The sequence below is a fragment of the Heptranchias perlo genome, chromosome 13, assembly GCF_035084215.1.
Source record: "Heptranchias perlo isolate sHepPer1 chromosome 13, sHepPer1.hap1, whole genome shotgun sequence".
Classification (NCBI taxonomy): Eukaryota; Metazoa; Chordata; class Chondrichthyes; order Hexanchiformes; family Hexanchidae; genus Heptranchias; species Heptranchias perlo.
In genome coordinates, this window is record NC_090337.1 from 18000750 (window position 1) to 18025537 (window position 24788).

A 24788-nucleotide genomic window follows, 5' to 3' on the forward strand; every position below is an offset into this window, starting at 1 on the left:
ACGCAATGAACCAAATAGGCAGGCAAAACAGGCAAATTATAGGGACGAAGCAACAAATTATGTAAGTGGCTGAAGTCAGCAGCATGTTTCAATACTTCTGCAAGCACAAAACAGTGATATTTTACAAAATGGATGAAAACTGCAACAAGTGTACTAAAGGGTTGCTTGGTTATATAGTACAATTTAAGCCTATTTCAATTTAGAGTTTAATACAACTGTACCTGATTATCTGATTAATCTTAAGCATTTATACTTAAAGTGTGACTGAGGGGGAATTAACATTCCAACTTTCAAAGTACTCATCAAAAAATATTTTATTTAAAAAAAAGTCATCCCTTCCACATATGTTAATTTGTGCAAATCTACAAGTAGTATCTGGGAGACCCATCCCCTCAGTTGTCCAACAAGACTACCACCATTGAGCTGCACAGGGATTAGGAACCTTTTTAATCTTAGGGTTTAACAATTCATTATTCCAGTCTTAGTTAAGTTGGCTGCGGACCGACTCAGCCATTAGATTTGGGAGACCAGATGTAGGTGGGTCTCAATGAGCCTATTCATGGATCTGCACAAGTGGACTATTTACTCTCAGCCAACAGGCATACTTAAACCTACTTTTCTTTTCTTGTTTAGGGGACAGGGTAGAGTTAAGTTACTCTAATTTTCTTCTCCCTCCCCATGTATGATTCCTTTATAACATCTTTAAACTTTTGGAACTATTTGAACAGTAATTTCTGAGTATCAAGCTAAACTGGCTAAATTGAGCCAGTGAGTGAAGGCCAGCAAGTCATTAAGCCAGAGTACTTCAATGTTTGGTTATTTATCTATGAATATAATTTAATTCATTTTCCAAATTGACTAACTCCTCCCAGCTGGATCCCTCATATCAATTGTCCACACCATTGAAGGATATAAATTTTTTAAACATTCGATTTTTTTTTATATATAAAGAGGGCCACTGAATGCAACAGTCCTCCAAGCATTACAACCACATCAGATATTTCCACCTTTATTTACTCTCAAACTCCAACACAACTTTAATTAAAAAAGACACTTTGGCACTATCCCTGAATCAGAAAAGTTTGGTTGCTGAATACAAAATAATTATACAAAAAGTGAGTCAAACATTTTATTTATTTATGTTCAGGTAAAAACATTAACCTGATGAAGTAGTTATTGCAGATTTCAGAAACCAGCACATGAACAGTTGGACAGAGCAGTGTTTACAGGTGCACTATCCTTATCAAACCAAGAGAGCTCAACTATTACTTTTGTTCAAAGCTAGCAGTGCAAAAACAATTAAGTGAACTACAACAAGGTAAATTAAACAAGATAAAGCAACTGCCCCACTATAACAGCAAGTGGAACTTTTCTTTTAAAGTTTTACACCAACTGGAAATGCTACCTGTCCCTTAAATAACAGACTAACCAGCCCGATATTGGTTTAAACTACAGAATTTAAGAAAAAAAAAGGAAAAATAAGGGATTTCTCAGTATTGTTGAGAATTGTCACCTGAAATCATTCTGTAAACAAATCTAGTGTGATATTAAAGGCTTCTGCCAACAGTCCTATTATTTTGCAACAAAACTACTGGCAAATACTAGAATTTGAATATTGGAAACAGGAATAAATTTTAGACTATGATACAATTGTCGGGCCAATGTGGGTTAAGAAAAGCTTAAAATCTTTAAGCCCTTGGCTTAACCTTCTGTTGAATCATGGGGTTAGGAATTATCACAAAAAAGCAGAACCCTATGTTACATCACACAAGTGCAGATGAGTTAAACATAAAAGGACAAACTAGATGGAGGAGAGAGGGCGAAGATAGACGAGAAAAATGCAAATGACACTAACCAGAGCTTAAATTATTTTATGCAAGGTATAAGTGAGTCATTTCTGTATGTTTGTACATATTAATCTTTGGAAACAAAAAAAACCACCAGAAATGTAGGCTCCAGATGGATATACACACCAATATCAAACTGCACAGTGACATTTTATTGTTCCGTCATCCTGGAAGAAAAACATCCCTTTCTTTTGATTTTGAATACCACACAGCAAAAAGCAATTTAAAAACGGCACCCAAATAATTGTTAAATTAACAAGAACTTCTTTAAGAATTTATTTTTGTTTAAATCTTGCATTAACTTTGGGGTCTTTTTCAATTTCTCAGTCCGTAGGGGCTATTTTTAATAAATATACCATCCAAGTCTTTGTTGAAGATTTGCAGCATACCAAGCCATTTCTACAACAAGTACGCTGTACACATTGCCTTGATGCAGTGATACACTTAGAAAATAAATCATGATTTTGTCATTTGTTGTCATAGGCAGCTTGAAGATTCAGATGCTGTGATCAGGAGAGATGGAACGACTGCTGCCCTTCTCTAGCAGCTATTAAAAGTTTTTCACGCATTATGTCGATACTGGAGTAATCTGGCAACTTGAGATAATTAACACAGGTCATTACTGAGGGTAAGAATTCATCAGGGTTTTCTGTGGACTCAAAGGTCTTGCGGACAATGGTCAGTGGAGGGTTCAAACTCCGAAACCCTGAAAAATACAAGAACTTGCATAAGCTTCAAATTGGCTGCTGTGCTTCAATACATTACAACAGTGACTAAACCTTAAAAGTACTTAATTGGCTGTAAAGCGCTTTTCAGCACCCTGAGGTTGAAAAAGGCGCTTTATAAGTGTTAGCGCTTTCTTTCCTTTCCTCATTTGTAGACGACCCACAGATGATTAGATTATACAAAAAGCTGGAAGGGGAAATCTGTGATCTGAAGATAAACAACTTCTTGAAGCACAGTGCCAAAGCGCCTTTTGACTTCAACTGGTGGATCAAGACAGTACTTAATGTATTAATTTAATCCAAGTAGTTGCTTTGCAGATAGTTTTGGAAGGACCACCCCACCTCATTGGCCTGCGAATTTTCTCACAGCATCAGTAAAATGGGCTCCAACTTTTCCTTGCTGTTCCAGGCCAAAGTAGTAACAGAAATAGTCTTATAATCTAAAGCTCTGAAAGTCAGAAAGGTGTAAGCACCATCAGTGAAGTATTAAATCTAGGCTTTCCCTGATGTAGATTTGCCAATTGTTCGGTACAAGAGAGAGAAGCAAGGCTGTGATCGGAATGAGGCTCTATACATCTACTGGGAAGAATCTGGCACGCAGACACGCAAAGCTTTTAACTTCCAAGTCTACAACCATCACCACTCCACATGTTACTTTATAATTCAGAATGTTTCTTCAAAGCAGAAACCTTATCAACGTGATAGAGAGGTGGCAATGGCAGGCTTACCTCCAACAGGCAGTCGCGGACTTCCGGTAACAAACTGAAGAAATAGTCTTTGTTGCTCACCATCAAAACTACTGAGTATTTCAAACAGAAATTTCACAGCACGACTGTGGAATAAAGCAAAAAAAAGACCAACTTAGATAAAATTTAAGTATTCTATACACCTTTTCCTTCCAGAAATAACAAAATCACCAGATCAGAATGCGTGTCCTCCAGTGTAATCGTAAAGTACTGCTATTTACACTGTTCCAACATTCAGTCTGCTCACTGGATCTACATCATATCCAATCATCCCCATACATTTTTAATCTAACTCTTGGGGGGAAAAAAAAAGTTTGAGTTGACTTATGCTTCAGCTGTTGTAAAGGACATGCCATGTATTACCATCAACATCTGGGCAGAATAAACCAGTTACATAATTTTGAATACTAAATTCTATTGCTACTGTTCGCACCAAAGGTTGACAGCAATAGATATACTGCATTATAAAAACAAACATTCTAAAAGCTATAAATTTATCCTGTTCATTGCCGAGATGGCTGTGAAACCTCAATAACCTAATATTTTGTTGCCCTGCAGTGGAATCAGCTTCATGGACTGCTTTATAGGATTGTATCTCAAAGCAGAACACAAAGAATTACATAGATAGAATTATAGAATGTACAGCACAGAAACAGGCCGTATCAGCTCAAATGGTCTATGTGGGTGTTTATGCTCCACACAAGACTTCTCCCACTCCACTTCATCTAACCCGATCAACATAACCTTCTATTCCTCTCATTTTCTCTATGTCTACCCTATCAATATATACCACTTGCTCACAACACAAATAGGAACTGCAACAAGGAATTAACATTTCAGTCCAAACACTGCTTCACACATAGGAACAGGAATAGGCCATTCAGCCCCTCGAGCCTGTTCCACCATTCAATGAGATTATGCTGATCTGCATCCTAACTCCATCCACCCGCCGTAGCTCCATATCCATTAATATACATGGCTAGCAAAAATCAATCCATCTCAGATTTTAAATTAATTGAGCTAGCATCTACTGCTTTTTGTGGGAGTGTTCCACACTTCCATCACCCTTTGTGTGAAGAAGTGTTTCCTAACTTCTCTCCAGAATGGCCTGGCTCTAATTTTAAGGTTATGTCCCCTTGTCCTAGACTCCCCCAGCAGTGGAAACAGTTTCTCTCTATTTACCCTATCAATTCCTTTCAAAACCCCAAAAACCTTAAACAAATCACCCCATGCCCTATTTTCCAGGAATACAAGTCTAGTTTATGTAATTTCTCCTCAATTTAACCTTGGTAACATTCTGGTGAATCTGTGCTGCACTCCTTCCAAGGCCAATATATCCTTTCTAAATGGTGCGGTGCCCAGAACTGTACACAGTACTCCAGATGTGGTCTTACCAGGGTTTTGTATAGTTGTCGTAAAACTTCCTCCCCCTTTATATTCTACATTTACATATTTTCCGTTAAACATAAAAGGGTAGAAGTTTAGGAGGGGTTCCCTGATCTTCTACAACTTCAGCGGAAACCCCGGAGAAATGGCAGAAATGGCTGTTTACCATTTCTCTGGGCTTTCTGTTGATCTTCCAAGCTGTGGTGGATGATCAGGATAACTCTTGCAGAAATTCAAGGCGAAACACTCATTTAACTACCTGTCATGATTATATCCGTGATCTGGTCTGCAACATTCCATCAAAGTCTTCACGTCCCATGCCTCCGACTTGCTGCCACAGAGTAGCTGATCCAACTACAGGTCAAATAAGGAGAATGTCACATACAGTGCAAGTATACACAAACTTCAGGTTAAAGATCAATTTTTCTTAAGTGCTTTATTAATGCGCAGATTTCAATTTCTGCTTAGGAACCTAGTACATGCATTTACAATCACCAGGCACCTAATATTGGTTATGCAAGTACAGTGTGCACCTGCGGATACCCAGTTATTGGGAGGACATTAAAGCCACAGAGTGTACATCATAAATTCACCGGGGTGATGCCAGGATAGGAAACCATAGACACAAAGATACACAAGATGCTGGGACTATTTCCACTGGAGCAAGGGCGACTAAAAAGAGACTTATTACAGGTTTCTAAAATTAGTAGTGGTCTTTGGAAGAGTGAATATGGAAAGACTATTTCTCCTGGTTACGAAATCACTAACAAGGGATCAACTTAAAGTGAAGAGGCGTGCTTGGAGAAATTTCTCTTAAAAGTGGGTTGTTGGAATGCTTTGCAACAGGAAGAGGTTGAGGCATAAATCACAATCTTAAATGTAAAATTGGATAAATATTTGAAACGAAAGATGATAGAGAAATGGGGAGTGAGCAGGGTGGTAGGATTGGTTTTGGATTGCTTTGCATACAGTCAACAGACATGAGTTCAACAGCCTCCTATGCTGTGAACTTCTATGGTTCTATGGCAACAATCCCAAACACAACTTGACAGATTTAAGTTTAGTGACCCTTTCAACAGCCAGTTCTGATCATGCAAGTCAGAATGGCATGTAAAGGCAGCAAGTAATGGCAAGTACATTTTACTGATCTCTTGCTGGTGCCTTCATTGCTCATGTTACAATGAACTGTTGGTTAGCAGCAGTCATGTTTCAGAATTTTTGATTCATTTTCTTCACAGAAATGATTTTGGGATTCAGTTATACTTTAGTGTTGTATTTTAAAACTGTGAATTCACACAAATTTTAAAGAAAGGTTACAGCTCAGTCAATTTCAAATTGATGCAATAAGGGTCCATTGTTTCATCCCATGTCCATTAACCAGAATGACCTGGACATTAAGCATTTAGTAATCATTGAGTCCCAGATGGCCAACAAATATTCACATCCATTGCGGCGAGGCTGAATCCATGCATGTGAATACTGTGTATCTGATTCCTTCAGTCAGAATTAACAAAAAGGAAGAAACTTCATGTTCAGGGACAGTCAGGTTTTAAATGAGACAGTGAGGGACAAGTCAGGGGCCCAAAGCTAGATACTAAAATGCAGGTCAGTTTCTGTAGTTAGAAGCTGTCGAGAAGAAAAGGTTATGCCAAAAATAACTCAGCCCATGAAAGGGACAGGAGGGTATGTGATTTATTAGCGTGCTATTCCTATTCACTTCACCAATTATGGAAGTTCTAAACAAAATACTTTATCCAAGATAAACCACTTCAACATGTTATTACTAATATCTCTGAGTCAGGCTCCCCTTAAGTATACAGATCTTTCTCATTCTTTCAAGAGTTCAATCGTCAAAAATTAGAAATTGCTACTGTTCAGTTGGGGAACCAGAAATTTGTGCCATGCAGTCAGACAATCTCACTCTCCTGCAAATAAGGTGCTGCTCTGGGTCAGGTCCTTAGTTCTATTAGACAGCTGAACTGAACCCAACAGTATAGCATTTTTATAGTGAACAGCACCAATGTAAACCATATTAGGAAAAAAAAGCAAGGGGTAGAGGCTGAGACTGTATGTGTAAGTTGAGCTTCTTTCAAAGAAGCTTGACCATATTTAAGTTCATATCTAACATTCTTCACTTGTTCAACCTTTCCATATAAACAGCTAACCAAAGTCTACAAAAGTGGCAAAAGGTCTCAATCTATCTGGAAATCAGCTTAGAGCATAGCAGCACCAAAATGCTGCTGATTCAAGCCAGCAATCCTTAATGAAAGCATTGCTCCAAGTCACTGACTTGAAAAGAATCCTCCAAATGTTTGTCCAGTGGCAGCCACTGAACAAGAACAATCTCAAACTTGGCCTGTTGGAGATGCCCTGCTAGGGACTAACACAAGATAAATTTCACTACCCAATTTGTTTGGTAACAGGTATAACTAATGTCCTTTCTAAAAAACAAGCTGCCCAAATTTTAAAAATCTGGCTTCGCAGAATTATTCTCCAAACAGGATAAAGTGAAATTACCACCAGCTCATTGGTTTAACTATGTTGAGTCAAGAACCAGAAAAATAAAAAAGAAACATAAGTTCAAGAATTCATAGGTTCAAAGAATTTCGGCCATCAACTTTATAAGAACCAAGTTCATATGTTGGTGTAATAGCCTAAGGAAAAGTTTTCAGGCACTTATCAAACTGGGACACCATAGGATGCTCCACAACTGCAGTCCCTCAGACAGTCATTAGCGAGAAAACAGCAACATTGGCCCTCACAAGCCACTGAAGTGACTGCTTCAAGCTGGCAAACGTCTTACAGCAGCAAAGGGCTGCATAACAAATTCTTCCTCATCAATCAATACTTCGACACTTGCGCAACCATCCTTTGAAAACAATACAGAATCAGCTGTGGTGGCAAAGGCCTGGCTTTGCTGACATACAAGGTGCCAGATAAGGGGAAAGAAAGATTTGCTTCTATATTATGCATCACCACATCTCAAGTGTCCCTATGTGCTTCACATACAATAAATTAATTGGGTGATTTATGTAGGAAAAGGCAGCAACCAATTTAAGCATAGCAAAATCCAACAACCACTGGATGACCAATTTTTTTTTAATCATGATGTATTGGCCAGAGAATCTCTCCCACTTCAACAGTGCCATGGAATCCGTAACATAGACCTGTCAGGCATATGACCTCTAACATCTCAACCAAAGGGCAGAACCTCTAGTGCAGTACTGTAGGAGTACTGCATTGTCAGTCTTGTTTATCTCTCTAAATATTTGACTCAAGACTTGAACCCTTGACTTTTACTAATATCTAGGAGTACTACCAACTGATGCACTGTATAGAACTCCATAATCTCTGGGTTCAGCCACTTTCAGGTGGGCTTATCACCCTACAAGAAAGCCTTGTTTCACTAATACCAGGAGTTACAAATGCAACCTGGTAAAAAAAAACCGTAGTGCCTTGTGGAGGCAAGCTTCAGCGTAAGTTAGCATCAATGCTATTTTAGGCAATACAATCTTGGTTGATGCAGTAATTAGAGAAAGAATCAAGTGTACCATCAAGTCTTATGGACAGATAAGATGCAAGCCTTTCTTTTGGAAATATATCTACTGAAGTTAGCTTGAAGTTTTCAGAAGTGGGAACATGGGCAGTCAATCTAGATCAATGCTTTTGGGGACAGGGGTGGGGGGGGGGGGGGAGCGAGAGCAGAAATAATTCCCATCCACTTGTTCGTGTCAGTCAGTACCTTGCATACTCTGTGGCACTGATAGGAACTTGACACAATCCTTGATAAGGGACTTTAGCAGAAAGCTGCAATGAAACATCTTAATTCACTTTTACCGTAATAACTTGCACTGTCTTGAAATGTCAGCAAAGTGCGTTAGAATGGAGGACCACGATACCTTCGAGTTAATACAGAAAGTGATTTAGCTAGTGCTCACAGCTTTGAAAATGTGCTTAAATTCTGTGATCTGAACTCCAAGGTATATTTGTTGAGTAGTAAAATGCCACCTCATCTTCCACGATTACTTATGCACTACACAAAAGGGCTGAAGACCATATGCTTGCATGGCATCAAAATCAAAACACTGTTGTAGTGGCTGACACCCATGTGGATGACTGTATTTGCCTATGCAGTTTTAGCATGTAAATAAATTTAATTTCTCAATTTTGTTAGGTACACAGTTTGATGCATCAGTTGTGTTATTTTATATATTTGTACCTGTTCAGGAACATCACACTGATTTATGTGACTTTTACAATGCTTTCTTGGTCAGGCAATTACCCAACGGTAACTTCAACAATTAAAAATAGTAACAACCTCCATTTCCCAAGCAACAGATTAAAACTTTCTACATCTCTGGACGATACCTATTTAAGGAATTTGCTCCACAGTATTAGTCACCAACTGAAATATTTTTAAATTTGAAAACTGTGGTTCCCAACTTAGTTTGTCTTTATTTGAGCCACAGGAGATTAAAGATTTTTGAAGCACAATAAAGTTTTGTTTGTACACTGTGCAGCACATACCTTTTAACAACATTTCTGGGTACGTCGGAGTTTGTCATTGAATTTTGCCATTTAAGGAAACCAACCTCAATGGGAACTGCAATCTATTCATGACAGAAAATTGCATCCACTTTTAATTATTCCCAGTAAGGTGCCCTTTGACTAGGTCAGTATATCTCCATGAAAAACTAACCTCCTCAGGGTAAAAATACTGCAAGTGATGAAGTGGAAAAACTGACTCAAAGCCATCTCGAAAAGATTCAAACTGCTTGGAAACGCCTTCATTCAGGGTCCAGTACACTACCAGCTGCAGGAAAGAAACACATCTTCAACACCAAACCATAACAACTTGAAATTATAAAGTGCCTTTAACAGAAACATTCCAAAGTGCTTCAGAGGTGTAATCCGGCAAAAATGGACACCAAGCCAAAGGAGGAGATATTAAGAGGGGTAATGAAAAGCTTGGTCAAAGAAGTGGGTTTTAAAAGAAAGTCTTAGGGGAGGAGGGGGAGGAGGAAAGTCATTGAGGTTTAGTGAGCCAATTCCAGACCGTGGGGCCGAGATGTCTGAATGCATGGCCGCCAGAGGCAGGCTGCACAAACACCCAAAAACTGGAGGAACGGAGATTGCCGGGAGCCACCGTAGATCTACAAGGATGAGGTGATGGGTAATCAGAATTTAGTGCGGGATAGGATATGGGCAGTAAAGTTGTGTGTTAAGTGCAGTGAAAGAGTCAAGTCTGGAGATTACAAAGGCACGGTTGAGAGTTTTAGCAGATGGGCTGAGGCAGCGGTGGAGGCAGGTGATGTTAGAGGTGGAAGTAGGTGGTCTTTGCAATGGAGAGCATGTTGGGTCAGAAACGGGGTCAAATAGGACGCAGAGACTGCGAACAGTCTGGTTCAGCGTGAGACAATGGGCAGGGAGGTGGATGGAATCAGTGGCGAGGGTACAGAATTTGTGATGAGGGCTAAAGACAATGGTCTCAGTCGCCCCAATATTTAACTGGAAAAATTGTGGCTCATCCATCACTGGACATTGGACAAGCAGTCTAACACATAAGCAGTGAATGGGTCAAGAGCGGTGAAGAGGTAGAGCTGGGTGTTACCAGCATACATGTAGAAGCTGAACCCTTGTCTGCAGATGATGTGGCCAAGGAGCAGCATGCAGATGATGAGAAGGGGCCAAAGATGGATCGTTTTGGGACTTCTGAGGTAATTGCAGGGCAGGAAGAGAAACCATTGCTGGAAATACTCCAACTACAAGTGGAAAGAAAATATCGGCCATTTAATAAAAAAAAAAGGGGAAACTGAAATTGGCAGAATACAGTTATTAAAAAGTTATTTTGCATTTGTCTGTGAAGAAGGCAGAGGGCTCAAGTTGGAGATCAGATTTTCTGGAATGGAAGAGATAGGTAATGTGCAGATGATGGGAATTATATTAAATTAGACATTCAAAAGCAGTAACAAGTTTTAAATGTTAATTATATTTGGAAAAGATACTCAAGGATTGGAAAGTGGTTAACATAACTCAATTTTTAAAACAGGTTCAAGAGACCTATCTGGACAATACAGACTAATTTACCAGTTAAAAAGGAAAGTGTTTGAAACGATTAACATTTCTGTATACTGCACATTTGCAACTAATGGCAAGGCGGCTGGAGACAATCCTTCAATGTAAATGGCTTGACAGCAAAAATAACACTGCCAGCCAAGCTAAGCAGTTCCTATTGGGAACATTTAGGTAGTGTCACCAACTCTGTGGCTGCAGACAGGCTGTTCTGTCAGCAGCGATGTTCTGTGCAAACCTTCCCCATCGTGATAGGAAGTTTGTAAACCAACGGATAGGCACAGAATTTGCACATGTGCTGTTAATTGTAACCATCCTGTGCATGGGCAGCTGCTGGGCAGATTGAACATTGCTGCTGAATCTGCCTGGCACTATAAATGCAGTCAATTTGGCACCAACAGGAACTAACCCATCGGAAGTAGTAATATAGCTGGGCATTAAAATGAGATCTATAAAACTTCTGGGGTTTCTGGGTGAAATATGACATGGGACTATATATACTTAATGATCGGAAAATTAGCTAGATAATTTCAGGTATGTTTTATACTTCAAATAAGACTTTTTTTATTTAAAAACATTTGAATGATTTAGAAGTTAACAGGAAATGATTCACTTCACTGGATTCCTTTACTTGCATTTATGTAGGCATTCATCTGGAACTGATCAAGATCCTTTTGCTGCTTACCTTATACTATAGGCAATATTAGAAATGCAAATTAAAATTGCTGTACACACCCGCAGATACTCTTCCAAGTTATGTATGGTGACAACCGTGTCCTTGCCTCCTTTTTTCAGTTCAACATTGGCATGCCCAGGTAGTGTGAAGTCCAGGCCAAGGTCTTCCACAGAACAGCCATTCATATTAAGGCTTTCCAGAGCCTGTTGAAGACATTCTTTGCTCTATCAAAAAATCCATATTGACAATATTAGATCTAACCTATTGTAAGGTGCCCTAAATACCTGCCTTTGGTAGCTTCTCAATCTTAATCTATTATAACGGGTCACCATTCATAAAACATATAGGGAAAGGTCAAACAAGGAAAAAGGCACAGGGACAATGTTCCGTTAAGAGATTGGTAATGGCAAAGGAGATGGGCTTCCCCTCACCCCACTGTGTATAGCATTGGACTGGCAATATCTCAGTCCTTTTGGAAGGAAGTGGACAAAGCACTCCAGCGTCCCAAGTCAAAGAACTAAACAGCAGGTTCAGGGTGAACTTAATATGTGAGCACTTAACTGCATTCAACTAATGAGACAACCATGCCCAAGGTCAAATAATCCAATATTAATTTTAGCCTCCAAGTGCAACCGAGTTATGAGGGGAATCGACGATAAAGTAAATTTGGAAATCTGAAGCTGGAACTGACTAGTGTCCAAGATGGGGGTTGACTGGAGTTTGTTCAATCGGGACATGCCAATCAACAGCAGGTGTTCCTCAAAATGCCACCCAAGAGAAAATAACAGGAATTTTGCAGACAAACCATAAATGAATGAGAAAACATGATAAACAAAAATTCCTCATCAGGAGCCCTGAATGTACACAAGAGTTTTTCAACTTTAAACACAGAATCAAACAACAATTACAGACATTTTCTAGCAGACAGGAGAAAAAGTATTGAGGGAGTGGACCAGTAGGTCACAGAATGTGGGGGGAGATTTTGTTTGACTCAAAGAATCTCAAATATGGTACGCTCTTGTTTTTTTCTTCACCTCCTGCACAAGGATACATTTGATAAGAATGCTGGCAAAATGATAGCTTCACACATTTCAGGATCAAGGTGAAGACATGGGGGAGGGGGGCAGGCAGGGGAGGGAAGTAGTAGTTAGATACAGGGCAACCCAAGTTTTTCTGGGGTTATTAGGTATATGTGAAGTTTGATGAATGAAAAAACTACTTGGAGTGAACAAATAAGAGGACTATTGCTGTCAGCAAAACTAAAGGGATGGTTTATAAAAAAGGAGTTGAATACACAGAGGGTAAATCACCTGAGAAACAGCAGTGCTTTATCACAAATTTCTTAAATGTGTCAACAACCCAGTTTTTTTTCCCCCCTGAAAACGCCCCTTCCCCAGAAAAAAACCCATTCTATTTCTACATGGAAAATGAACATTCCCACAGCCAAAAATAACACTCTCACTCTGATGAGTGCAAAAAGTCTCTCTCCAAAAGTAAAAAAGGCAAATACCTGAGGAAATGTGTATAATGTAGGCCCTAGAACTGTTAATGGGGAAGTCATGATTCATTCAACTAAATTACAAAAAACTAAAGCTTGCCATTGCAATAGTGGACCGTGTCATTTATGGTTGCAAGTTACAGGGATTCAAAAGACATATTCACAAACCACTCAATGCTCACTCACACAAAGTCTTTCTTCCTCCTCTGCTGCCACCCCCTCACCCCTCAAAACCTCACTTCAATTCCCTTCCAGGTATTTCTCTCTACCTATACTAACCCATAAATATTTCATTTAAATGTCTGTTTATGCCAAAGGAATCAAGCAGTGAAACTGTTCTTTGTTTTTAGTCAGAGTATCTTCTTTTGGTCAGATAGACACAAATTCATTAGTTCATAGTGGCAGAAATTTCAGGTACAAGGATGCAGGACACCAGATGACAAAATGGTCAATGCTGCAACATTCATTTTTTTTTTTTTTACCTGTGATCTGTCCTGCTCCAATTTCTTCTTTTGTTTTATGATGTCCTCAAGATGACAAATTGATTTTGCTACTACTGGATCAATGTTGAAAAGATCATGGGAGCAAAGGGAACTTTCTTGCCGCAGCATCCATTTGTAAAATGATAGGCTAAGAGGCAAATCCAACTGTTCAAAAAGGAGAAAAAGATATGTTACTTCTATATAATAAACAGATCATTCAAAAATCAATTTTAATAGCACATGATTTTTCCTGGTTCTTAGAGAGTTTGTATTACAATTTCAGCAAAATATGACATCACTTCCCAGTGATGCATCATGCATCACAGACCCACAAATATTGTTTCTAAATCTCAAGGCAAGAGAAGAATAGAAAATGGATAGGCAGTAACTGAAATTACTGCCAATCAGAATGCATGCATGATATACAATCATGCATAGCACTCATCTGAATTTCCAGTTTATAATTTATCAGGTACTTTATTATATACAGTTGTAATTGCTTTTATTCAGTTTGGGATCAGTTTTTCTGCTCATTGTAGGTAGTCAGTACAGTGTAAACTTCTGCAGGTCCAGTTCTATTAAGTGAAGATTTTTATACCAAAGGATTAGTTAACTGCGACATGATTTTCACAAATCTATCTATATTCAAAATCTAAGGTCTGCACGCACTTCCTGTCAACATTTTCTATTACAAGTTCCTACGTCTCCATATAGAATGGAAACTGGTCATGCTGAAATCACAAACTCCCTCTAGTGGGGGCGCTGCAATGCCACCACTGGCAGGAGGCTGCAATTACAGCACAAGTTTACATAACAAATGTGGACTACATTTTTTTTAAATAACAGAAATACATAAAATAAGGACAGAATGCAGAACTAAGATAGGGACCGATTTACATCTGTGCACCCTGGGCCAATTATCCCCTGACCTCTAAACCCACATCACCATTCTGTGACAGTCAATCTATGGGAGATCCACTAGTTTAGAGAAATATATGCAGTTTGCTTGGTGTTACAGCTTGCTAACAGATGCGCTCGTATTTGAGATAGATTGAGATTTACATAATAATGCTTGAAGTCTTCAGTATAACTAACTTGAAATCATAGCTGGTTAAAAATACACTACTGATGGAGAATTGCTGCTTCATCCCAATGATGAAGTATCTAAATAATTTCTTCTTTCTGGTCTTCAAACAAGAACATGCACCGTGCCATTTCTAAGAATTTAATTGGCAATTTGGACAGGAGACCAAAGATGCATACCCACAAATGTTAGCTGAAGAAGCCATTTAAGACAAAGGTCATGTTGGCTATGCTGAAACCACCAACATGCTGGAGAGGCATTTCAGAGTAAGCTGTCCAACCTAAAGTCAGAGGACTGTTCTGGAGTTAGCCAATCATATGGTAGGAAACCCTACCAATATTTAAGAATGAACTTACATTTATATAGCACCGTTTCTCATCCTTTGGACATCCAAAAGCAACTTCACATCCAATTACTTTTTTTGATGCAGTCAATACTGTTTTGTAAGAACAGCAGCCAATCTGCACTTTGAAAGGTGCCACAAACAGCAAGTGAGATATAAAGTTGATCTATTTTTAGCAGAATTGGGTGAGGGAGGAACATTGGCTAGGATACAAGACAATCCCTACTCTTTTTGGAAAAAAGTGCTATAAGATCTTTATGTCTACCTGAACTAACAGAACAGGCAGACAGGACCTTTGCTTAATGTCTCATCTAAAAGAGAACACCTCCAACAATACAGCTCTCTCTTAGTATGGTACTAAGGAGTCAGCCTGGTTTACATGCTCAAGTCTTGGAGCTGGGCTTGAACCCACAACCTTCTGAGGTAGAAGTTGATTGCTGACACTAAGAGGCACAGGGGAATTTCCTCCACACATGGAACTTCTGTACTAGAAGCGTCCTTTACAAAATATCTGATACAGCAAAAGTGACCAATCCTGGAAGGTAAAGAGCTAGCTGGTGTTTTGCAGACGATCAGATGGCAATGGATCATTAGGAGTGTTAGAATGTCAGGTTGATTTTGACTTGCCAATTTGCACTGGTCGCACAGCATGCTGACAAGTAAATACAGCATTAGATCTGTGGCTGCGTTTGTCCCAAAACTAAAACAGGTGGCTACCACTGAAATTCCATTTGGCTCCGAGAGGCTTTCCTGGTACTATTAAAACACCTTAGAGTAGATCTGAAGAGACAACCTGGAAGTCTAAACCACTGACTTACTGAGTGGCAAAATTATTTATTTTCCATTGGATAAGTCAGTCCTTTTAAGCAAAAACAGACACTGAATGTCTTGCTCACATTGACAGTTAGGACAAGAATGGAGGAGTTGAGAAATGCACAAGTGATTTGTTTCACACTTGGTGTGTGTAAACCTTGGAGACATTCATTCCCTTCCCTGTTGGAAAAAACAGATGGAGAGCAGGAAACTAGGAAACAACATATACAGTGACAACCTTTAACATGGGCATTCTATTGGGTAGTTTCTGGAGCTAGCAAGAGGAAAGAATTGACGTCCAGGAGAAGCATGGCTTTTTACAGCACAAGTGAATGACACAGAACTGACGCCCCAAAATTCAACTGTGCTTTAGCCATAATCTCAAAAGGGGCACGCTCTAATGCACCTAGTGAGATTTTCTTTGCCGTTTCCCACACTATCCATCACTGTGGAGTGTCAATTCTAGGTTGAGTCCAAACCAAAGTCTCAGGTGAAAGGACAGCATGCTATCCAACTACAGCAGTCACCTGACAGTTTAACCTACCCACAAAAATTACAACTTCACAATATTGAAATCTCTCTCCAGCCCTAATTTCATTATTCTATCATTGCTTAGATAGAACAGAAAAATAGTACTGCTTCCAATCTATTACAGATCATTTTTTAAAAAAAAGTTTAAAATGAAGTGTGGTCAGTGAACGCACAGATGGAGACCATTCAGCCCATCATGACTGTTCTTTGAAAGATCTGTCCAATTTAGTCCCACACCCCAGCCTTTTCCCCATAACCCTGCAAATATCAGACCTCTTCAAGTACATGTCCAATTGCCTTTTGAAAGTTCCGATGGAATCTGATTCCACCTATCTCAGGTAGTATGTTCCAGACCTTAACCCTCTGGAAGAAAAAAAATGTTGTTTCCCCTCTAGTTCTTTTGCCAATTATTTTATATCTATGACCTCTGGTTACCGAACCACTTGCCAGTGGAAACAGTTTCTCCCTATTTGCTCTATCAAAACATATCCTCATTTGATAACTTCGCTTTATGAATCTATCAATAATACATACCAATCGAAAGTCCATGATTGCTTTGGCCAAGAACTTGCCCAGAAATCGCAACTTCATTTTCACTTTAGCCACATATGCTGGTTTTGTATTTCTTCCAAAAGGAACAGGGAAGAGGCCTCGTGGATTATGGACGTACTTGGTCCCTTCTTGGCTGCCTAATAGAACAATTAAGCTAGTTAGGTGACTTCATTCAACACTGTTTTGGCTGCTTGCTTGCAGTTTATAATAGTTTTGATATCAGCTGCGAAACACAAATGCCATAAAAAAGTTCCAGGAAAGCCACAAGAATTCGGAAAAGAGAAAATTAGAAGAGGCATGGGAGGTATTACGGTCTAAGAATTTCCTGGATAAAAATGACCAATCAGGTAAGTTCTGTGGTATAGCTGGTACTTCACATCAGTTGGATCCCAAAAGATTTTAAAAAATGTAAGCTTCTATAGCCTAGATCAGGATTTTTTTTTTAAGAAAGTGAATCTGACCACATGACTACCATACAGTCACAAGTCATTAAGAGCATTAATTTAATTTAAACGATGATGCTTATGCAGTTATTTATTTTAATTAATATCAACTTCACAAACCATATCTGGTATAAATCAAACTATACATGCATTATGGGGGCTTATGCCCCTCGCTCTCTTTCCCCCCCCCACCTTCCAGGGGGAGGAAAAGAAAGAGAAAAGATGATGGGAATTCAGGTCATTAAGTAAAACATCAGGTGCACAAAATTTAGAATATATTGTGCACAGTAGTTTGCTAAGCTAAATATTGTATTCTGCGCTGCTTCAGATGGAGAGTTTACTACAGTAACGATCATACTGAGGAGGGCGACGACAACAGTGCAGGCTACTGATCAATTACCGAAGCAAACCACCAATGCTTCATGGATTGCTTATTCACAAGAAAAACTCAATGGGTTATTGCCTGGTTAGGTTTTCACATTTGCTAGTGTTCTCAGAACCTGGGCACAGTAGCTATGCAAAAAATAAAAACATTCATGTTTTAAAAGATTTGCGTTTATTTGCTTCATTAATGAACTAAAAACTTAATTTAATGAGAAATTGACTTCAAGCTTTAAAATATGAACGTAAGCATTTTCTTTTAAAATCTAGTTTATTACATAAGCATAGAAAGTTAAAAAAAATTGCTTTTTTGCCACAATTTTTTTTAAAAAAACAAACTGTACCTTTAGGATGTGACAGAGTGACTTCATCTCCCCGCCATAGACCGAGATCAGCTCTCTGCAGTTCCTGAGATACAAGTGCATAGAATTCCAATGTTGGACCCAGACCCGTCCCAACCTAAAAACAATTAGCTGGTCAATTTTAAAAAGGTTGACATGAAGACTAGCTTAGCTGTTGACCAGATTAAAATACATGGGCACAACATACTTTGAAGAAAAATTACAAGTTCAAATTAAAAGCGAATCGACATTAGGCTTACTTCATTTTCATATTGAATCTCCAGCATCGCCCTGGAGCTTCCTAAATCCTGCATCACAGATTCTGCTTGCTTCAGCAACTCTTCCCTGTTCACAGTACGCTGTGTAGGGAAAAAAAACAGCTGGAATAGAATTATCTGCATAAAACTTATTTTCAAAAAAGTGATACTAGTTTAAATTGTCCGCATCAATTTTCTCAAGGCGTGGATTATTCACTGGGGTACATTCTCAAGACCTTCTTCCTTCTCTCTTCGCCTGGTGGCCGGGGTCCTGCTGCTCACTAGCTCAGACTTGAGAAGGAAGGCCATCCAGAAAAACCTGGCAAACGCAGCAGGAGGCCAGGCCTTTTCATCTGTTTTCACCGAAATAATTCAATGGTTGGTGAGCGGCGGCAAAGAGCGAGACCAGAGCGGGGATAAAAACAGCGCGGAGAGAGCGAGAGTTCAGTCGGTGAGCGGCGGCAAAGAGCGAGACCAGAGCGGGGATAAAAACAGCGCGGAGAGAGCAAGAGTTCAGTCGGTGAGCGGCGGGAGAGCGCGAGACCAGAGCTTACTCTGAGAGCGAGACTCTGAGACCAGCGGCAGTTCGGGGTGACGTCACCAGTCAGAAAGTGACGCGGCACAGGGGAGGCAGCTGATTGGTGAGTAGGTTCAGGTGAGTATTTCTACCATTTTACTGTAAGTAAAGTAATAAGAAAGGGAAGGTCTGCAGGTTTTATAGCAGATAGTGTTTTTTTTTAGTGAACCTAGGTCCCTAGTATAGTTAACATTTTCTAATTTCAACGTAATTTAAAAGGGGTAACTCAGCTAAGGCAAGTCATGGCAGCAGACCTCGCACCCGTGATATGCTCCTCCTGCAAGATGTGGGAAGTCATGGACACTACCAGTGTCCCTGCCGACCATGTGTGCGGGAAGTGTGTCCACCTGCAGCTACTGACCGATCGTATCTCGGAGCTGGAGTTGCGGGTGGACTCACTGTGGAGCATCCGCGATGCAGAGAAACTCGTGGATAGCACGTTTAGCGAGTTGGTCACACCGCAGGTAAAGGGTATACAGGCAGGAAGTGAATGGGTGACCATCAGGAAGAGTAAGAGGTGCAGGCAGGTAGTGCAGGGGTCCCCTGTGGCCATCCCCCTCTCAAACAGATATGCCACTTTGGATGCTGTTGTGGGGGATGACTTATCAGGGGAAGGCAGCAGCAGCCAACTTCCTGGCACCAAGGGTAGCTCTGCTGCACAGGCTGGGAGGAAAAAGAGTGAAAGAGCTATAGTGATAGGGGACTCAATTGTAAGGGGAATAGACAGGCGTTTCTGCGGCCGCAACCGAGACTCCAGGATGGTGTGTTGCCTCCCTGGTGCAAGGATCAAGGACGTCTCGGAGCGGCTACAGAACATTTTGGAGGGGGAGGGCGAACAGCCAGCTGTCGTGGTGCACATAGGCACCAACGATATAGGTAAAAAAGGGGATGAGGTCCTAAAAGCAGAATATAGGGAGATAGGAGGTAAATTAAAAAATAGGACCTCAAAGGTAGTAATCTCAGGATTGCTGCCAGTGCCATGTGCTAGTCAGAGTAGAAATAGGAGGATATTTCAAATGAATACGTGGCTAGAGGAATGGTGCAAGGGGGAGGGATTCAAATTCCTGGGACACTGGAAACGGTTCTGGGGGAGGTGGGACCAGTACAAACCGGACGGTCTGCACCTGGGCAGGGCCGGGACCGCTGTCCTAGGAGGAGTGTTTGCTAGTGCTGTTGGGGAGGGTTTAAACTAAAGTGGCAGGGGGTTGGGAACCTGAGCAGGGAGAGAGAGGAAAGCGTAACAGGAAGGGACAGAAGGTATGGAGTAATAGGTAAAGTGTTAAAAAAGGAAAAAGCAGGAACTAAGCGTCACAAAACAGATTTGAAAGTTCTTTATCTGAATGCACGTAGCATTCGTAACAAAATGAACGAGTTAACGGCACAAATAACTACGTATGGGTATGATCTTGTGGCCATTACAGAAACATGGCTGCAGGGTGACAACGACTGGGAATTAAATATGCCAGGGTATTTAACAATCAGGAAGGACAGGCAGGAAGGAAGGGGAGGTGGGGTGGCTATGTTAATAAAGGAAGGAATCACTAATACAGATAAATGATATTGGGACAAAGCATCAAGATAATGAAACAGTTTGGGTGGAGATAAGGAATAATAAGGGGAAAAAAACATTAGTGGGCGTAGTATATAGGCCTCCTAATAGTTGCAACTCTGCTGGAAGAAGTATTAATCAGGAAATAGTCGGGGCATGTAATAAGGGAACAGCTATAATTATGGGGGATTTTAATTATCATATTAACTGGACAAATCAAATTGGGCAGAGCAGCCTTGAGGACGAGTGCATTGAGTGCATCAGGGATGGATTTCTTGAGCAATATGTAACTGATTCTACAAGGGGGCAAGCAACCTTGGACCTGGTCCTGTGTAATGAGTCAGGATTAATTAATAATGTCCTAGTTAAGGATCCCCTTGGAACGAGCGACCACAACATGGTTGAATTCCATATCCAATTAGAGGGTGAGAAGGTTGATTCTCAAACAAGCGTACTGAGCTTGAATAAAGGAGACTATGATGGTATGAGAGCGGAATTGATTAAAGTGGACTGGGAAAATAGATTAAAGGGTAAGACGGTACATGAGCAGTGGTGTTCATTTAAGGAGTTATTTTACATCTTTCAAAAAATATATATTCCACTGAGGAAAAAAGGGTGTAAAAGAAATGACAGCCATCCGTGGCTAAGTAAAGAAATCAAGGATAGTATCCGACTAAAAACAAGGACATATAAGGTAGCCAAACTTAGTGGGAGGATAGAAGATTGGGAATTCTTCAAAAGACAGCAAAAAGTAACTAAAGGATTGATTAAGAAAGGGAAGTTAGATTATGAAAAGAAATTAGCAAAAAATATAAAAACAGATAGCAAGAGTTTCTATAGTTATATAAAAAGAAAAAGGGTGGCTAAGGCAAACGTAGGTCCCTTAGAGGATGAGACCGGGAAATTAATGGTGGGAAACATGGAGATGGCAAAAATGCTGAACAAATATTTTGTTTGTCTTTACAGTAGAGGACACTAAGAATATCCCAACACTGGACAAACAGGGGACTCTACGGGGGGAGGAGCTAAATACGATTAAAATCACTCAGGAGATGGTACTCAGTAAAATAATGGGACTCAAAGCGGATAAATCCCCTGGACCTGATGGCTTCCATCCTAGGGTCTTGAGGGAAGTGGCAGTAGGGATTGTGGATGCTTTGGTGATAGTTTTCCAAAATTCCCTGGACTCAGGAGAGGTCCCGGCAGATTGGAAAACTGCTAATGTAACACCGTTATTTAAAAAGGGTAGTAGGCAGAAGGCTGGAAATTATAGGCCAGTTAGCTTAACATCTGTGGTGGGTAAAATTTTGGAGTCTATTATTAAGGAGACAGTAACGGAACATTTAGATAAGCATAATTTAATAGGACAAAGTCAGCATGGCTTTATGAAGGGGAAGTCATGTCTGACAAATTTGCTTGAGTTCTTTGAGGACATAACGTACAGGGTGGATAAAGGGGAACCAGTGGACATAGTGTATTTAGACTTCCAGAAGGCATTCGACAAGGTGCCACATAAAAGATTATTACTTAAGATAAAAAATCATGGGATTGGGGGTAATATTCTGGCATGGGTGGAGGATTGGTTATCGAACAGGAAGCAGAGAGTTGGGATAAATGGTTCATTTTCGGACTGGCAACCAGTAACCAGTGGTGTTCCACAGGGGTCGGTGCTGGGTCCCCAACTCTTTACAATCTATATTAACGATTTGGAGGAGGGGACCGAGTGCAACATATCAAAATTTGCAGATGATACAAAGATGGGAGGGAAAGTAGAGAGTGAGGAGGACATAAAAAACCTGCAGGGGGATATAGACAAGCTGAGTGAGTGGGCGGAGATTTGGCAGATGCAATATAATATTGGAAAATGTGAGGTTATGCACTTTGGCAGGAAAAATCAGAGAGCAAGTTATTTTCTTAATGGCGAGAGACTGGAAAGTACTGCAGTACAAAGGGATCTGGGGGTCCTAGTGCAAGAAAATCAAAAAGTTGGTATGCAGGTGCAGCAGGTGATCAAGAAAGCCAACAGAATGTTGGCTTTTATTGCTCGGGGGATAGAATATAAAAACAGGGAGGTATTGCTGCAGTTATATAGGGTATTGGTGAGACCGCACCTGGAATACTGCATACAGTTTTGGTCTCCATACTTAAGAAAAGACATACTTGCTCTCGAGGCAGTACAAAGAAGGTTCAGTCGGTTAATCCCGGGGATGAGGGGGCGGACATATGAGGAGAGGTTGAGTAGATTGGGACTCTACTCATTGTAGTTCAGAAGAATGAGAGGCGATCTTATTGAAACATATAAGATTGTGAAGGGGCTTGATCGGGTGGATGCGGTAAGGATGTTCCCAAAGATGGGTGAAACTAGAACTAGGGGGCATAATCTTAGAATAAGGGGCTGCTCTTTCAAAACTGAGATGAGGAGAAACTTCTTCACTCAGAGGGTGGTAGGTCTGTGGAATTTGCTGCCCCAGGAAGCTGTGGAAGCTACATCATTGGATAAATTTAAAACAGAAATAGACAGTTTTCTAGAAGTAAATGGAATTAGGGGTTATGGGGAGCGGGCAGGAAATTGGACATGAAGCTGAGTTTGGATCGGTCAATGTCCTGTGGGTGGCGGAGAGGGCCCAGGGGCTGTGTGGCCGGGTCCTGCTCCTACTTCTTGTGTTCTTTAGATTTGTGGTTGGGATCAGATCAGCCGTGATCTTATTGAATGGCGGAGCAGGCTCGAGGGGCCGATTGGCCTACTCCTGCTCCAATTTCTTATGTTCTTATAGTGCCTCACCCAAGGGACTGAGTGTTTCAGAAGACTATTTGACATTGAGGGGCATTGCAGCTGAACCCAACCCCATTTTAAGTCAATGTCCAACAAACCCACATTTTCAGAGGTCAATGGACAGCAATCAAGACCAAAAATCTCTACTGATTTCCTCTGCCTAAACCCAAGGCAATCCAGTAGCTTTCATTACTATTTTTTTGGCACTAGTCCACAAATTACCAGATTATTTGAATTCAATTTGAATGCATGGGTTGCTAGTCCAGTATCATAACTACTAGACTACCCCCTGGAGAGATCATGTTGTTGATGTACATGGCACTAGTCAGACCCCATCTGAAGTAATGCATGTAGCTCTGATTATCCAATGATGAAAGATTATTGCTCTTCTGTAGGATGTGGAGGATATAATGGAGAACAAGGCACCAATGACTATGCAACTCGAGAAGCTTACCAAAGTAATAATTTAGAGGGCTTTTCCCTAGTGTGCAGCAATAGAACGAACCAAGGAAAAGGGCCTGAAGAGACCTGTACTCTATGCGCACAGATACCAAACTCCTAAAAGAAAATACCAAGCAGTAGTCACCCACAAGGACTGTGTATTAATTTTCAAAACTTAAAATGATCAAGGAAAAATTGTAATTTCCACATAAAGTTATGTTTTGTAGCATTTCATCCAGAAAAATCCATTACAACTCTCAATTTGTCTCGTGATCTTCTGTAGTGTACACATGACTTGATCAGCACCCAGGTATAACAGCAGCTATGTGGATCATCCTTGAATTTCCCCCTTGCTCCAAGGTGGGGATTGGGGTCTGTTATTCTCCCTCCCCATGTGGCACAATGAGCAGAAATACATCACACGATCAGTTCCCATTTGGTTTTTACTAATTTGTTTTTCCCTTTACAGTTCTAATGAAGGATGAAAGTGAAACACTATCTCCAATGTCAGTCCCTTTACTAATCCAGGATTCGGATAGTGTATTTAGTCCTTCAGTTCTTTACAGCACTATTTTTGAAATGTCTGTTAGATCATTACTGAAAATTACACAGTGTAATTGCACGTAGAGTCTTGTTCATAATATTACAGGAAATTACACCATGGATATCATTCACAGTTCAAGTAGTGGTGAAAAAACTGCTATGTCAAGCTGCAAGTACATGCATTTACCTTTTTCCTATCCAAACGGGGAGCAACTCTGCTATCCTGGGAATCAGACTGGTTGATTTCTGGGTTAGTATCCAGTAATCTCTGCATGGCTCGATCTCGATCAAACGCAGTAACGTAGAACAGCATTTGCCGTGTGTCAAACGGGAAAAAAAATGGGCTTAAAAACAAAGAATACTATTGGTAACCTGCTTAGAAATTTCTACAGAGAATCACACCACTTCATTCTACACAGTTTTTGGAACAAAAATACTTAATTTTAAACATCAAGCCAAACTAAAGATAGATTACCTTCAACTCAAGTCTTATTTTGGTCATTTCTTCATCCCTCCTTTTCCAGAAAAAGCAAATGCCAATGCACTGAAAACTAATTTGGAGTCAGTTTTATATTGACCTGACCAGAGTCAAATTGACAACATCGTGAGGGCTGCAATTATTCATGGACCACATTAGTTATCTGAAGTCCCTGATATATAAAATCAAGGCGATCCTATGAAATTTTTGAATACAGCATCTGTTTACAGTAGTAAAATCAAGTGCACAA

At 40.2% G+C, this 24788-nt stretch overlaps 1 protein-coding gene across 6 annotated transcripts in view; it reads right to left on the minus strand.

Moving 5' to 3' along the window:
* Nucleotides 1-1116: 1116 nt before the first annotated feature.
* The window catches only part of trip12 (thyroid hormone receptor interactor 12), a 136958-nt gene continuing 113286 nt past the window's right edge, over nt 1117-24788 (minus strand). For all 6 annotated transcript variants that reach the window (XM_067995070.1, XM_067995069.1, XM_067995068.1 and 3 more), the window contains exons 34-43: nt 24248-24404; nt 18181-18279; nt 17924-18038; nt 16738-16892; nt 13433-13597; nt 11512-11676; nt 9404-9517; nt 4964-5058; nt 3301-3404; nt 1117-2553 (exon numbers count right to left, since the gene is read on the minus strand). In XM_067995070.1, coding sequence (XP_067851171.1) covers nt 2357-2553; nt 3301-3404; nt 4964-5058; nt 9404-9517; nt 11512-11676; nt 13433-13597; nt 16738-16892; nt 17924-18038; nt 18181-18279; nt 24248-24404 — 1366 coding nt within the window. In that variant the 3' untranslated portion in view covers nt 1117-2356. The remainder of the gene's footprint in view (nt 2554-3300; nt 3405-4963; nt 5059-9403; nt 9518-11511; nt 11677-13432; nt 13598-16737; nt 16893-17923; nt 18039-18180; nt 18280-24247; nt 24405-24788) is intronic.